We start from the raw sequence: 16,113 nt of genomic DNA, 5'->3' as shown, positions 1-16,113 counted from the left end.
CTGGGGTCTATGAGCATGCACAGACTGCTGCTGCTGCTGATGATGCAGCTGCTTCTCCGCGTTGAGTGAATGTGGGGGAAGGTGAGTGATGGTAGGTCTCCTGTTTTTGTTTTAGCTGTTATCTGGGGTTTTGTGAATTTTCAGTTGTTAAAATTGGGTCAGATTGAGGCCAATGTTCAACCATTATTCGTCTGAGAAAGTTAGCCAGATAAACTTGTCCGGCTAACTTGGTTGAGGTATTTGGCGGTGCAGTCATGCCACGGAATATACAGTACTCTAGTATCTTATAGGTTAACTGTCCTAGTCTTTATCCAGCTAATTAAGTTGGGTAAGGCTGGAAATTGTCACTTATCTGGCTAAGTTAGCCTGATAAGCAACCGCACCCTGGAACACCTCCATCCCGCCCCCTCACTTACCCAGCTAACTGTTCAGCTGGATTAACAGCCGGCTTCATGGTGTCTACTCAGTGCAGTTGAATATTCATATAGTACCATTTACCTGCCTAAGCTGAAACTTAACTGTCTAAGTGACACTGAATATCAACCTCCGTAAATAAAATTCGGGGAGTGTGCACTAGTGAGATCTCACCTTGAGAACTGTATTCAGTTCTGGAGGTCGACCCTATGCAAGAACATGAAAGTGGTTCAGAAAACTCTATAAAGAAAGGCTTAAGATGCTCAAAATGCACTCACTGGAGGAAGGCAAGTTTATGGAACACATGATACCACATTTATTTATTTATTTATTTATCGAGTTTTATATACCGTCATTTGGTTTCGCCATCACAACGGTTTACAAAGTTTCGATGTTTAACAGTGTTCAAAAATTCATACGCTTGTTAACATAGTTATCTTATTCATTGTAAACATAGCTTGGTTGTAAATTGTACAGATTAAATTACATGTTTTGGATTGGGTCTGCATGTTTATATGGGTCGATAGGGAGGGAAGATGTATCAAAGATTCATAGGGTGTTTTGGTAGGGTTTGGTGAACATCCAAGTTTTTAGTTCTTTTTTGAAGGTTTTTAAGTTTTGTTGTGTTCTCAGTTCGGTTGGGAGGGAGTTCCATAGTTCGGGGCTTCCTAGGAATATGACTCTCTTCCGAGTTGAGGTAAGTTTGTGACGAGCAGGTGGAATTTTTAATAAACCTTTTTTAGCTGAACGGAGATTTCGGTTTGGTGAGTGTAGTTTTATGGATGCACTTAGCCAATTTGTTTTTTTTTAATATATTATTTTGTGTATTATGGATAGTATTTTATAATCTATCCTGTATTTTATTGGGAGCCAGTGTAGTGATACGAGAGTCGGAGTAATGTGATCGTATTTTTTCATTCCTGTGAGTATTCTGGCGGCTGTATTTTGAAGGATTTGGAGCAGTCGGATGGTGGTGAGACGTAAGTTGAAAAGCAGGGAGTTGCAGTAATCCAGGTTGGAGAAGATGAGTAGTTGGAGGACTGTTCTGAAGTCGTTGGGGGAAAGGAAAGGTTTTAGGTGTCGTAGGGTTAGGAGTTTGTGATACTCGTCTATGATTTTTGTGGAGATGTGGTTCTTGAATGATAGTTCCTTGTAAATTATTACTCCTAAGTTGAAGGCATGGGTGACAGGGAAGATTGCTGACTTTTGATTCGATATGTTAAGTGTTGGTATGTGCATAGGGTTATTCTTTCTATCCAGCATGATTATTTCTATCTTATCAATGTTTAGGATAAGTCTCATGTTGGTTAGTAATTGCTTTACTTTGGTGAGGTAGTTGGCTGTTTTTTTGTAGGTGTCTTCCAGAGAGTTGTGTATTGGGATAAGTATCTGGATGTCATCAGCATATATGAATTGAGTCAGTTTAAGGTTTGAGAGGAAGTGGCATATCGGGAGAAGATAAATGTTGAAGAGTGTCGCCGATAGTGCGGAGCCTTGGGGAACTCCAGTATCAAGGTTTATTTTCTTTGAGAGGGTGTCATTGATTGACACCTGGTAGGTCCTTTGTGATAGATAGGATGTGAACCATTGTAGGGTTTTTTCTTTTACACCGACTTCGGATAGACATTCAATCAAAATTGAATGGTTTACAGTGTCGAAGGCTGCTGATAGGTCTAGTAGGACTAGAAGGTAGCTGTGGCCTTTGTCAAATCCTTTGAGCACGGTGACGTTTAATGATAGGAGTAGTGATTCGGTGTTTAGTTGTTTCCTGAAGCTGAATTGCGTGGGAAGTAGGGTATTGTTCCATTCCAGGTGGTCACTTAGGGGGTCATTTATCAAAATGCGAAAAGGTGTTTTCGCATGCGAAAAGCCCTGTTAACGCATGCGATAAGCCCTTAATGCATGCGAAAACATGTTTACCGCATGCAATCGCACCATATCGTATGGTGCGATGCAAATTCCAAAAATAGGAGGAGTTAGGGGCGGAGAGTGGGCTGGGTTAGCCTGTCTGCGAAGAGCTATTGCACAGGCATAACACTGATTTTAACAACACCTCTTTGGATTGCGTTAGGCTGTGCGGTAAGGTTTCATCGCCATTTGCGATGTCTCCCGTAAGTCCGATTTCAGCTGAATTGACAGGTTCAGAGCCTGGGGGGAGAGAGAGAGAGAGAGAGAGAGAGACTGGCCATAATATCATGGCCCATAGGTAGGTATTTGTATCCCTATGGTAGGGCCACCTAGTAACTCGAGGTGGGGATTAGGTAAGAGTGTAGGGGATTAGGGGCCACTTTGACATTCTACGTGATACCTAGGAACAGAACAGTGGTCTCTTGTGAAGATTTGCTGGCCTTCGGAGTGAGGAAACTCACTCCAAGATGAGATTTGGGCAAGGTTCTCTCAGCCTAGCTTAAGCTGAGAGAACCTTGCCCAAATCTCATCTTGGAGTGAGTTTCCTCACTCCGAAGGCCAGCAAATCTTCACAAGAGACCACTGTTCTGTTCCTAGGTATCACGTAGAATGTCAAAGTGGCCCCTAATCCCCTACACTCTTACCTAATCCCCACCTCGAGTTACTAGGTGGCCCTACCATAGGGATACAAATACCTACCTATGGGCCATGATATTATGGCCAGTCTCTCTCTCTCTTTCTCTCTCTCTCTCTCTCACACACATATGTGTCTGGGATCATTAAAAATGGTCCCCCAGTGGTTGAATGCAGGAAATACAACAGGTCTGGCACTTATCGCAGATTCTGAAATGGTATAAATAATGCTATATTAGCATAAAACACGCCCCTTTTGCTATCGCATGCGGTACTTACCGCATTTTGATAAATCCAGGCCTTAGTTGGGAGTGGATGATTTTGGCAATGGGGTCGGTAGTTTAGTGGGTTTTCTGGATCCAGGTTGTTCTTTTTCAGTATGGGTTTGATAATTGCTGATTTTAGGCAGTCGGGGTAGTTTCCTTCTGTGAGGGATAGGTTCACGATGTCAGTTAATGTTTTAGTTATTGATGGCTCGATAGTATACCCATACAGACGATCAAAGCTATCGATAGGTTGTTTAGCTGGATTCATTTTTTTGATGATATTTTGGATTTCCAGTGATGATGCTGAATCAAAGTTGGGCCAGTTTGTTGTTTGATTTGTATTTTTGGGTCTTGCGTGTTGTTGCTTATGAGGTTTTTGATTTTTTCGTTAAGTCTGCAAAGTCGTTGCTTGGAGGTTGGTGATGTTTGGTCATTGGAGGATTTGTTTAGGCCATTTACAATATTGAAGAGCATTTTTGGGTTGTGTTGGAATTTTTTTTGAGTAGAAGTCTTTATTTGCGTTGTGGTTAAGTTTTTCTTGTAATATGCTAAGTGTGATCAGTATGCATTCAGTAGCGTGGTTGTTTTGTTGTTACTCCAGGTTTTTTCTTTTTTTTTGGAGTTCACGTTTAGCTGATCTGATGTTTTCGTTGTACCATTGGTTCTGGTGTTTTGGGTTTTTTATTGTTTTCTTTATCGTGGGGTTTATCTTGTCTGTTATTGGGTCTATCCTGTGCTTCGGTAAAGTAAAGGAAAGTGAAATTCTTCATAGAAAAGGAAATTCAAATACCAAGAGGGGTCATGATCTGAGGTTGCAAGGAGGAAGGTTCAGAAGAAACTTTAGAAAATACTCCTTTATTGAGAGGGTGGCAGGCTCCTGGTCAGCCTACCAGCAGAGGTGGCAGAAACAAGCACAGGGACAGAATTCAAGCACACTCGGGGGACAGTGGTAGAGAGAAGGCTGGGAGGCTGCAGTACTGCAAACAGCCCACCCTTGACTCCTACAAGAGCAGAACCAGCCAGGGAGGTGATAAGGAGAAGAAAGCAAGTCACCAATAAAGGAAGCACAGGCTAGTCCCACTGCAGGCCTCAGAGTAGCCAATTGGAAACCAGCAAGACCAACCAAGTTGATGCTGGCAGGTGGATAGCGGCTGGTATGTCCAGCAAGGTCACGTAGACGTAGGCGGCCAGTTTGCGCAGCAGCCTCACTGATTTCAGTGAGGCTGCTGCGCAAGTTGGGAACCTTGCATCCCAACTTTCAGGAAAAGACTCAAAACGTGGCTATTCAAAAAAGCCTTCCCAGACTCGGATTAAATCATAACTCTCCTCTAACCATCCTCCAATCACTACACATATGCAGAAAACCATTACTTCCTATCACCACCCTTACGTAAAAAACTACAATAAGTTCAAATGGACAAGACCTAGCAAATACCATAATCTTTTGTAAATGTACCTCGTCAAATCTTTGTAAATGTACCTCGTCAAATTTCTGGTTAATATATTATGTTAATTTTCCTATCATTTTTTCTCTGCTCCTAGTTGTACTTATCCCTGTTGTATTGTAACTGTAACTGTTTTTTGTTCAGCACCTGTTATTTATTTCGTTCACTATACCTTTTATCACTCCCCTTTTTATTGTAAACCGGCATGATGTGATTCTCTCACGAATGCTGGTATAGAAAAAGCTAAAATAAATAAATAAATAACAGCCTCATTAGTTTCGGTTAGGTGTTTGGACTATTGTAAACCTTTGGTGGTAAGACATTGGGGTGGGCTGGTGGTGGAAGAGCCTGGGTGTTGCAGAATGGGAAATGATACGGTCATGTACCCAAGATGGATAGACAACAGGACTTGCTTGCAAAAGCAGCAATATCCTACAAGCAGTCAAGCCTCTGTCTGGCAGCTGGAATATTTATTTAGCAATAGCTGGGCAGACTTGCATGGGGCAATTCATCTTTATCGTTGTCATTTGCTATGTGGAAATAAAATGTTGGCGATAATAGATACAAAAAAAAAATCTTTTGATCTTTTTTATTTATTTATTTATTTAAAACTTTTATATACCAAGGTTCAATTAACGAGATTAATTATCACTTCGGTTTACATTACAACTAGCGACATTAACAGAGACAGAGTCTTGTTTTACAATGAACAGGGTAGAAATAACTTGGATAACCTGGGTAACAAAACAATGAACAGGGAAATACTCTGGGATAACAAATTGTGGGATAACAAAATGTTGGGTGAAGCAAAACAGAGAAATTTGGTCTGTATACTACATTTGGCTACTACAAGTGGCAGGAACTTTTCCTTTCCATCCCAGCAGTTGGGCCCCTGCATCAAAACCGAGGCTCGGTGGGACAGGGCTGGTGTTGGTAGCTGTACCTTTGTTCGATGAGATGCTGTTGGGATATAGTCCTTTTCCCAGGGAACTCACAGTGCTTAAAAGATAGAAAACAGAGGTAAATAGTGGAGGGCCTCAGGGATCTTTTCTGGAACCAGTGGTGTTTTAACTTATTAATGATCTGGAAAAGGGAATAATAAGTGAAGCAATCAAATTTACGGATGACAAAAGTATTCAAAGGAGTTAAAACATAAACAGATTACAAGGAACTTCAGAAGGGCCTTTCCAGACTGGGGAACTGGGCATCTAACTGGACAGATGAAATTCAATGTGGACAATTGCCACATGGGGAAAAAAAAAACAATCCAAGCTACTGTTACACAATGCTGGGCTCCGTATTAAGCATAGCCAGCCGGGAAAAAGATCTCCACAATACAGTGTTTCTTCCCCCTAGCAAAGACCCCTAGATACTGTGTTATTAGTTCCCCTCCTCCACCCTTAGCTTATCCTTCCCTGTCCCTCCCTTCTATCCCTTTCACTGACATCAATGGTCTCTCTCCTACTAGATAAACATAAGTTATAGTTTGTTCTAATCTATGTACAGGTACAAGATATACCACTACTTAATGACTATTAAGTACAATTACAAGTTACATCTCCACCTAATGAGAAATGATACTCACCACCATTTATGTTGCTGTACTGTAATTTACCATGATGCATGTTATACTGTAAAATACCTTCAACAATTCCCTGCATGTTATAATGCTCCCCCTAATATAAAGCCTCAATGTATAATAAGTTCAATGTTTTATAAAGCCTCAATGTATAATAAATAGCACCCGTCCTCCCCATTCTCCTAAAAACCTCATTTACACTGTAAACAGATGTGATATTCCAGATCGAACACCTGTATAAAAAAAAACAAATAAATACAAATTAAAAAAAAAAAAAGCCCACAGAATGTTAGGGATTATTCAAAAAGGAATGGGGAGCAAAACTGAGAATGTCATTATGTCCTTTAATACATCCATAGTGCAACCACATCTTGAGTGTTCTATGAGTTCTGGTTGCCCCATCTCAAAAAAAAAAAAAAGATGTGGCAGAAGGTACAGAGAAGGGCATCAAAAATGATAAAGGGGATAGAACGTTACCCTTACAAAGAACGGCTAAAGAGGTTAGGGCTCTTCAGCTTGGAGAAGAGAGAGCTAAGGGGAGATGTGATAAGAGGTCTATAAAATAATAAGTGGAGTGGAACAGGTCAACATGAGTCTGTTGTTTGTGCTTTCAAAAAGTATAAAGACTAAGTGACATAGAATGAAGTTACTAGGTGATATACTTAAGACAAATAGAAAATACTTTTTTACTCAATGCATAATTAAACTCTGGAATTCATTGCTGAGGATGTTGTGAAAGCTGTTAGTGTAGCTGGGTTTAAAAAAGTTTGGACAAGTTCCTGGAAGAAAAGTTCATAAACCATTATTAAGATGGACTTGGGGAAATCCACTGCTTGTTCCTGGGAAAAGCAGCATTGAATCTATGTAATTTAGGAATCCTGCCAGGTACTTGTGATCTGGATTGGCCACTGTTGGAAACAAGATGTTGGGCTTGATAGACCTTTGGTCTGACCCAGCATGGCAAAATTTATGTTCTTATGTAGCTGATTCAAAACAAACTGGAAAAAGAATTCTTGTACTTAGTGTACAATCAAGCTGTGGAATTGCCAAAGGATATGATAAAAGGCATCTATCATAGCTTTTAAAAGTATATGGACAAGTTCCTAGAGGAAAAGTCCATAAACAATTATTAGCCAAGTAGACTTGGGGAAAACCATCGCTTTTTTCCTGGAAGTGAGCAAGAAGGAATGGATCAGCCAGGTAATTCCTGGTGATCAGGATTGGCCACTGTTGGAGACTGGATACTGGGCTTGATGACCCCTTGGTCTCACCAGCATAGCACAACTTATGTTCATATATTCTTTCATTTGGCAAAAAGTATGCAGCACAGTGAGCAGCTATAAAGTGCTCGGTGGTGTAATAATTGTCTTTTATGGACAAGCAGGATAAATCATCCAAACAGTACCAAGAGAGAAAAGTTCTCTCAGAGCTCAGAAAGATCGATATTTTTCTGAGAATGCATGAATCTCCTGAGTCTTTTCATACACTTGTGGCAAATGGATACATTTTTTGGTGCTCTCTCTCTTAGCTGTTTATCAAATTATTTTTTGAAACATTTTCTTTATTTTTTTTCTTCATTTAATTTTTAATTTATTTTTTGCAAGTTTCAAAAAAATCCCCCAAACATTTTTATTTGTTTAAACTTTGCGATTTGAGTTCGAATTGGCCTCTCTTGTCTTTGCCATGCCAGGATTTAAGGGGTGTCCTCAAGGACTGTCATGACTATTGTGTAAGGTGTTTAGGCCCTTCACCTGTTAGGCCTGCTCTTATATGTCTCAAAGGGCCAGAAGGGATTTTCTGCAGTCCCCTCAGTCATCAGTTTCAGAGAAGAAGAGGAAACCTAAACTAGTATGCCTGAACTAAAAAAGGTAGAGTCCATTCATGCCAAGCGCCATAAGTTGATGCACGCTTTGCACAGACACCACTCTACCTCCATCAAAGTGGGAGGCAAGTTGAGCCATTTGACTGTACGGCCACAAACGTTTGACGCAGAGAGGTGCATAAAAGTCTTTGATAGTGCAGGACTCATGTTGCCATGGGGATCTACCTACAAAACAAAAAAATTCCTTTGGCTATGCCAAGCCTAATACTGGAATCGAATGACTCTTTCCCAATGGTTCCACCACAGAAGAAGGCATGCCACCCCTTTCTAGAGAAAATGTGGTTGAAGTTTGTGAGGAAATATTTTTATAATATGCCAAAAGTTCCACCACCTCTGCCATCAAAAGAAATGTCTCCAGTTTTGGACACCATGGCTTCCAGGTTGGGCACTCAAACAACTATTCCTCCTTATCAGACATGGGATGATATTGTACAAACACAAATCCGTTCTCAGTCTCCGAAGTTCACTTAGTCTAAAGATAGATCCATGCCAGAAACCCTCCATTATATTATCTGACTCTCAAAAGGGTTTATAATTGTCATATGACTGTTATGTCATTTAGAAAAGAACAGATCACAGATCTTCCATTAGATCCTTTGCCTCAGACCCCTAAGGGTACACCCCCTCCTGAATATATGTCTTATAAGAACATAAGAAATTGCCATGCTGGGTCAGACCCCATCAAGCCCAGCATCCTGATTCCAACAGAGGCCAAACCAGGCAGGAAAAATCCTTTAAATAAGAAGTGGATCCTAGAGAGGATGTATTTGGGTTACTTAAATACACTGAGTCATCCAAGCATCCAGTTTATAGACTTCTGGGGGAACTTCAAGCAAGAATATGGAAAACACTGTTAACCACCCTTCCAGTGGCAAGGAAATTAAAATTCAAGGAGTTGATATTCAAAATATAGCCAGCTATCTAAGTTGTCCGGCTATAATTATCCAGCCAACTTAGATGAGATATTCAGTTGCATGGCTAAGCAGCGGAATATCCTCAGATAAATCGCTACTTAGCCGAATAAGTCTTATCCATCTTAGTTTAGACCTGCTATTGATCATGTCTAACTTAGATGGATAACTTATCTGGCTAAGTCTGAATATCCGCTACTTAGCGCTACTTAGCCAGATAATTTATCTGGCTAAGTAGCGCCACCCCATTACGCCTATTGCACGCCCATGAGATATCTGGCTATAAACTTAGCTGGATAAGTGACACATCCAGTTAAGTGGCAGCCGCTGAACCTAGCCAGATATTCAATGGCTGCTGCTTATCTGGATAAGTCCTACTTATTCAGCTAAGAGCTTTTGAATATCAATCTCCAAGTGCAGTTGGCTCAAAGTCATCTTAAGGTGCAGTTTCCTCACCAATAAATAGTAGCAGAGTTGGTGTTAAGAAAAAGTAAAACAATGAAAGACACATTCCAGTACACCTCTTCCTATGGATGCCAGAATGCTAGATAATATAGCAAAAAAGATTTTTCAGTCGGCCATGATTAATTCAAGGATAGCCTTTTTTTTTTTTTACTGCATATGGTCTAATGAATGCAAGCTTCTCTACAAAAGCTGCAAACTTTAGCAGAATCTACTTCAGTAGATAAGATGTAGTGGTTCCTGCCTGGGATTCATGAAGCTGAGGAATGTGGCAAGCACTTTATTAGATCAGTCTATAATTCTTATAACACTTCCTCTAGAACATCAGCAGTTGCTGTTGAAGCCAGAAGACTAGCTTGGCTGCAAGCTTTGGGACTCTGGGAGGATGTGCACAGTAAACTGACAGATGCACAGTCCATAATCTCTTCAGGAAGAAAGTAACAGAAGCAGTAAATATAATCAAAAGATCACTGTGCTACACTTTCTGCATCCACTGCAGAGTAATCCTGGGTATCCAGAAGGTATCAGCAAAAGCAGTATGGAAGACAATACTTATCCAATAGAACAGTGGTTCTCAACCAGTGTCGCCAACCTCCACTGGCCTGGCTGCTCTTCCCTTCCCTTCAGTCCTCAGCGAGATGCTAAAAACCTCCTTCCATGGCCGAGCTGTCAGTATTTCCCAAGCTGGTGAAAGCAGAGGGCGGCAGGCATTAGCAGAATGGAATCTCCTTCCTGCTTGTGCGGCCTGGAAAAGGAAATGGTATATGGTGGGCCTGCATATGCTCAGGAGAGAACATGCCACCATCCGACGTAGGAAAAACATCGGCCCTGGGCCTGATTAATCGGCAGGAGGAACAGTGTGGCCTGGAGCAAGAAGAGGAGCAGCTGATCATCAGGAGAAGAAGGCATAGCAGCGTTTGCCTCCGCAGCCAATAGGGATGAGTGAGAGAGCACATGTGTGTGTTTGTGTGTGTGTATGATTGAACCTGTGTGTGAGAGAGAGAGAGAGAGAGAAAGTGTGTGTGTGAGAGAGAGAGAGTCTGTGAGCAAAAACCTTCCTCCTCTACTCCTGCTAATTCATGACAATCTCAGGGCACCCAGAACTCATAAGTTTCCAGGTATGGAGAGCAGAGGATTTTTGAGTTTTTAATTATTGGATATACTAATCTTTAGCTGTTTTGAAATTTGTTCTTTTTATTAGTATAGTTTTACAACTATTGATTTTATATTTCTTGATTTTTATGAGGAATGGTAACGTTACTGTTTTCCATAGTTGTACTGTATACAGAGTCTGGCATGTGGTTTCCAGTTAAATTCTTGTTAGCTTGTTTCTGTTTATACTTTATTCTGTATTTTACTGTGCTCTGCATGTGTGACTGAAGTAAGGTATGCTGCTAGCATATAGGTTCTGTGCAGAGATCTATAGCAGCCTGGCTTGTTCTGTTTTCCTAAAAGGAGGTGTAATGGTGTTTTAGGGCCTAATGTAATACATATGTTGCTTTTTCATATGTAGGGTTGTTAGTGTTTGACTGCTGGCAGTTAGTGATGCTCTGGTATGGGAGATTTACTATATTGTAATTGTATTTTGTTTACTCGTGTCTTTCTGAGGGCCAAGCCTAAACCCAGCAGGTGATACAATAGGCCTAAAACCATGACCTTTTTTGCAGAGTTTTTTCACTGTGAGTGGGAATTTCCTGACCCTAGGCACATTACAACAGCTTGTACAAAAAATGATGTGATTTCTGTTTAAAGAGAATGACACATCTTTCCCTTGTGTCATTCTTAACGATAAATGTAATACTTAGGATTTTTTTTTTTTAATTTCAGCCATAGATTGTATTGAGCAGTGTGTCGCACATGTGAGCATTGTCTGTCAGGTGTGTCACGATGGAACAAAGGTTAAGATCCACTGCTCTAGAAGGGGATGCTATCTGTATCCTTACCAATGCCCTCAACTGCCGCAACAGCAGCAGCATCGACCCAGACCGATGACTAGGGAAAGAACACAGCCGAAACCTTTACAATAAAATCAACCAAAATCTGATCTGAGATTTTGACTGCGGTCTATTCAAATCTTTATTAAATATGAGCAATCTTTCAGAGGGAAGGAAGACTGCAATACTTCAGTCCAGCATGGGTCCTTCTTGACGCTGTTGAAATGATGTCACCCACTTGTGGCTGATTTATCCTGCTTGGGGTGGAGAATACCTGTTCAGCTTAGCAATTTTGCTTTTTTGATGTGCATTGTCTTCATCTCTGGTTCTTCCTATCTGTAGCCTCACCTTGGGTTCTAGTTTCGAACACCTCTTAGTGGCTAAGTAGGTAACACCTTATCTCTTCCGATTCTGCTCTGTGTGTGTGTCTATATATATATATATATATATATATATATATATATGTGTGTGTAGATATATATATAAAACAGGCAGGGAATACCATTAATGACTCTGTTGTGCTTGGAATATATTTATTGGTGAAATGCTGGCCTGAGTCAGCATCCTTGCACCAGATGAGAATCTGCTCACTAATTGCTTCATGTAATACAAGTCATTGTTTACTGCCCCTTCTCACCAGCAGGAAATCCTTTCTACTTCTTATCTTCCTCCATTCCCACATCTCATCTGGCTCCATTTTGTCCGGTCTACCAAGATGGCAGCCTAATAACCTAATTAGCTGTTTAACTGCCGAGCTTTCAGTGAGCCTCCTACGAGCAAAGTTAACAGCAGCTTACTTACTCTTACTCCTCCATCTTGTTTCTCATTAATATATGCGTCTGCTGCAAAATGGTCTCTTATCTTATGATGTAAACTCACATCCATAGCAACTGGGTTTACAGAACATACATGAGCACACAATCTCATGTTTAAGTCTCGTGTCAGAATAACTTGCGACATCTCAGAAAACGTTATCATTTTGTATTTACTGAAAGTTTTTCTGGCCCCTGAGCCTAATTTGTACTCTGGCTATTCCATTTCCTGCATGTCACTAATTTTTCAATTACAATTGCAACCCTCTCAGACCTGCAGAGAGATTCCTATGAGCGGAACTGGTATCATTTGTCTTAACGTTCCCTTGGCTTTGCAGTGTTCCTGAAGGGTGACTGGTTGCTCTGTTAATTGTCTTTTTCAGATCTGGATAAGTAGTGACAGCAACAGCAGTGAAGCTGCAGAGCAGTGGACAGACACCATCACCAACCCTGAAAAGGTCGTCATAAAATGGCACAAGCTGAATCCATCTTGAGACGTCAAAGATCAAATTCCAAATGATTCAGACAAAGTTGCATGCTATATATATATATTTTTTTTTTAAACAAACAAGCATGGTAATTTACTGCTATCTAGTGTTTAGATAGACATAAAGTACCTGCGAACCAGGACATGATGAAACCTGTATCAGCCCCAGGACAAAGGAATGACTCTAAGGGTTAGTCACATACTGAAGCAAGATCTAATGCTACTGAGTGTAAGGAACACCAGGCTAAAACTATCTGCAAGGTCAGAAGCAGATGTTAACGGGGCTGTGTTAGTGTATCTCGTACTGTCCATTGGAATCGGGCATTTGGGCAGGGCGCTGAATAGGAGGTTCTGCTACGCTCCCCACTGACTGGCGCTAAGGTGAATAACGGCCTAGTATTTACATGAATGTGGACGGGACCCTGTTCAGAGTCTGTCTGTCCCTTTGCACGGAAGCCACGTTTCATTGTTCCAGGAGGAAGCTGAATTTCCAGCAGTAGTGCACATCCTCTTTGTTTGCTGGAGGTGCAATGAGACGTAGCCCCTGCTTTACCAGAAGAACACCTGCCTGTATGCAAGTCTACACAATTCAGTACTGGTAGATAAAGCATTGCCTGATTTGTGTGCTGCTGGGTTTTTTGGTTTTGTTTTTTTTGTTTGTTTTTAATATAAAACAAAACAGATTTTTATGCTTCATTAATGTTTTCAGTTATTCCTTTTTCAACAGTCAGGCCACTGCCAAACCCAGTCGTCTTAGGTGCTGAGCAACAAGGAAACTGGTGTTCTTTTGTTACCACAGTAGAATAGCAGTGCTGCAGTCTAACTTAACCTTTGCACTTTGTGTAGGAGAATCGCTGGAAGAGAAAGTATTTCAGTACCTCGAGCCCTGGGCACCATGTGTTCTGCACATTAACTATATTTATTCATACACATTCATTTACTGGTATTCAGAGCTCAATATAAAACACTGACAAATATACATAACTCATATAATAATAACGTAAAATGGTTGAATGCATCATTACATTTGTACTCACCTAATAGGTCACTAAGCTCAGCTAACAAAGGTCTTTTGCAGATTCCGTCTGTTCTGGGTGCACATTTGAGTGAAGTAAGGGACAGATCCATCTCAGTGGCAGGCACAAGGTTATGGAACACTATTGCCAGTAGAGTTGAGAATGGAACCAAATACCAAGCTTTTAAAAAAAAAGGCTTGAAAATCTGGTTATTTAGCACTGCATTTTCCGTCACAAATAAAAAAAAAAATACATCAATGAACTGAAAACAGATCGAAGGTTTCTGGAACTTTAGAATAGAGGTTTTATTTGTACCGCATGATTATATGATTTTGAATTTTATGTATAAATAGATTTTTATGTATTTGTAAAACTTTGATTTTATTGTAAACCGCCAAGATTGTATTACAGATTGACGGTATATAAATAAATTAACATTAAACTTAGTACACTATAAGGTGCAGATTAGTTCAAGGTTCTCGGTGCTGGGCTTTTACTGAGAACAAATAATTTTTTGCAACATTTAATTATTTTTTTTTCTGACCAAAATGCAGATTTTCCGTTCAGCATAAATTTAAAAATGCAGATCCCCCACCTTCAGCCCCATTTAATTAACGTATATTTGCTTATTCCAGCAGCCCTCGCTGTTTTTCAGTGCTGTCACCTTCAGGCTCCTTTGTGAGATATGTCACTGTTTACCATAGATGGCAATGGGTGACCTAGGAGGACCTTTATTGACTTTGGTGAGGAAGTTCTTGAGACGCCAAGTTATGGAGCATGGCTCACCCCAAAGCTCAAAGCAGCAAGGCCTTCCCACTTTAATCCTATGAGATTCTTAAAGGGAGGAGACTGACATTCAAAGGGTACATCCAGCATGGATCAACAATGTTTTCTCTCTTTAGTTTTAGGCGTCCAAACACCCAATCCATGACTGATCAGGACAGGCCTCCGTGGAAGAGCTAGGTTTCACTGAAAAGAGAAAGTGACGTTTCTAGGTGCCCAATTCACGAACCAGGTTTTCTCAACACAGAGCCCACTGAAAAAAAAAAACCAAACAAACCCTTTGTGGAATAGACTCACGCATGAGGACACCCCCAGTAAACTAGGCCTGTGGCCTAAGCCGGGCTCTCCTGATTCACAAAATGTTAGTAAATAGGAGCAATAAAATCATAAATGGATAAAGTGGGAGGGCCAGGAGATGACGCAAGAGCATCTTACGGCTGGTCTGACCGCATCGATAACACTTCTGACGTGACATGTTAGCCTTGTGGTTTCCCAATGTTTTTTTTAGTATTAGTAATTTGGCTTCGTAGAGGACCTTTCACTGAAGCGTGATTTCAGTGTACATAGCAGTTTTGCACTTGTGAAATATTCATACGGCTACCTCTGAGCTGGATGGGCTGCCCAGCACGTGTCTGGCACCTGCTCCTCCGCAGGAAAACTCCCAAAGAGGGAGAGGAGAGATGATTGTTGCCTGCCCAGTCACAGCAGACTTGACTGAGGCAGGGGGGAGGGGGGACGCACAGAATCCGGGCAGGACCAGGTTTGGAACTCGTGGTTCGCCCTGGTTTGAACAATAGTTTGCTGCGTTCGCCGCTAGAAAGGACAAGCCCGTGGGCCCCTCGTCCGAAAAATCTCCCTGGGACAGAATAAAAAAATCCTCCAGCCAGCCTGAATAGCTCTTGCTGTTTTGTTTTTTTTTGGCCACAGAGGCAGAAATTTTAGAGGCCATGATACATATACTGTCTGGGCTGGTTCTAGTGTGGCGGGGTTAATCGAAATACAGTTTGTTTGTTTGTTTGCAGAAATCTTGATAAGAGCCGAGTCCTTTCCTGGACTAGCACTCGACCTGAGCAGGAGTCAGGGGACCACTTGCAAGTTTGTACAGAGAGGCTCTGGTGCCTTCTCCTCATAAGAAATAGCCTTTAAAGCCACATCATTTGATGAATAATAGAGGGCCAAGACACCTCTGCCTTCCCAAGAACTTGAGAGCATGATCTTGTGTATCTTGTATATTTAGTTCTGAAGTAATAAATGTAGTCTCTGACCTAACAACCTGCCTGATCTTTGCTTGCATTCTTACACAGAGAAATAACATGCATGTTTATCGAACAGATGGGAACAACACAAAAAGGGGTTGAATTAGCGCGCACGAGAGTGAAACCCGTGAGCAGCAGCTCCGGTTGTCAGGGTTTATGTGGCCTTCACAACTATTTAGAATTCAATTACCTATTAAAAAAAATAATAATACAAAAAAAATCTCTGTAAAGTGAGAGCACCTCTTACATTCTCTTCCTTCTTGCTGGGATCAAAATGGGTTGGGTATTTCTGGCTGTAATGTAAATATCAGTGGGGAAACAGGTT

At 41.0% G+C, this 16,113-nt stretch overlaps 1 protein-coding gene across 2 annotated transcripts in view; it reads left to right on the top strand.

Annotated features, from left to right (window-relative positions):
• TC2N (tandem C2 domains, nuclear) overlaps positions 1–14,848 on the top strand; it is a 110,709-nt gene extending 95,861 nt beyond the window's left edge. For both annotated transcript variants that reach the window (XM_029597810.1, XM_029597809.1), the window contains one exon: positions 12,630–14,848. In XM_029597810.1, coding sequence (XP_029453670.1) covers positions 12,630–12,740 — 111 coding nt within the window. In that variant the 3' untranslated portion in view covers positions 12,741–14,848. The remainder of the gene's footprint in view (positions 1–12,629) is intronic.
• Positions 14,849–16,113: the final 1,265 nt, after the last annotated feature.

Source organism: Rhinatrema bivittatum, chromosome 4 (genome assembly GCF_901001135.1).
Source record: "Rhinatrema bivittatum chromosome 4, aRhiBiv1.1, whole genome shotgun sequence".
In the NCBI taxonomy this organism is placed as follows: Eukaryota; Metazoa; Chordata; class Amphibia; order Gymnophiona; family Rhinatrematidae; genus Rhinatrema; species Rhinatrema bivittatum.
Note: the sequence above shows the minus strand (reverse complement) of the source record. Positions and strands in the feature narration are given on the sequence as shown.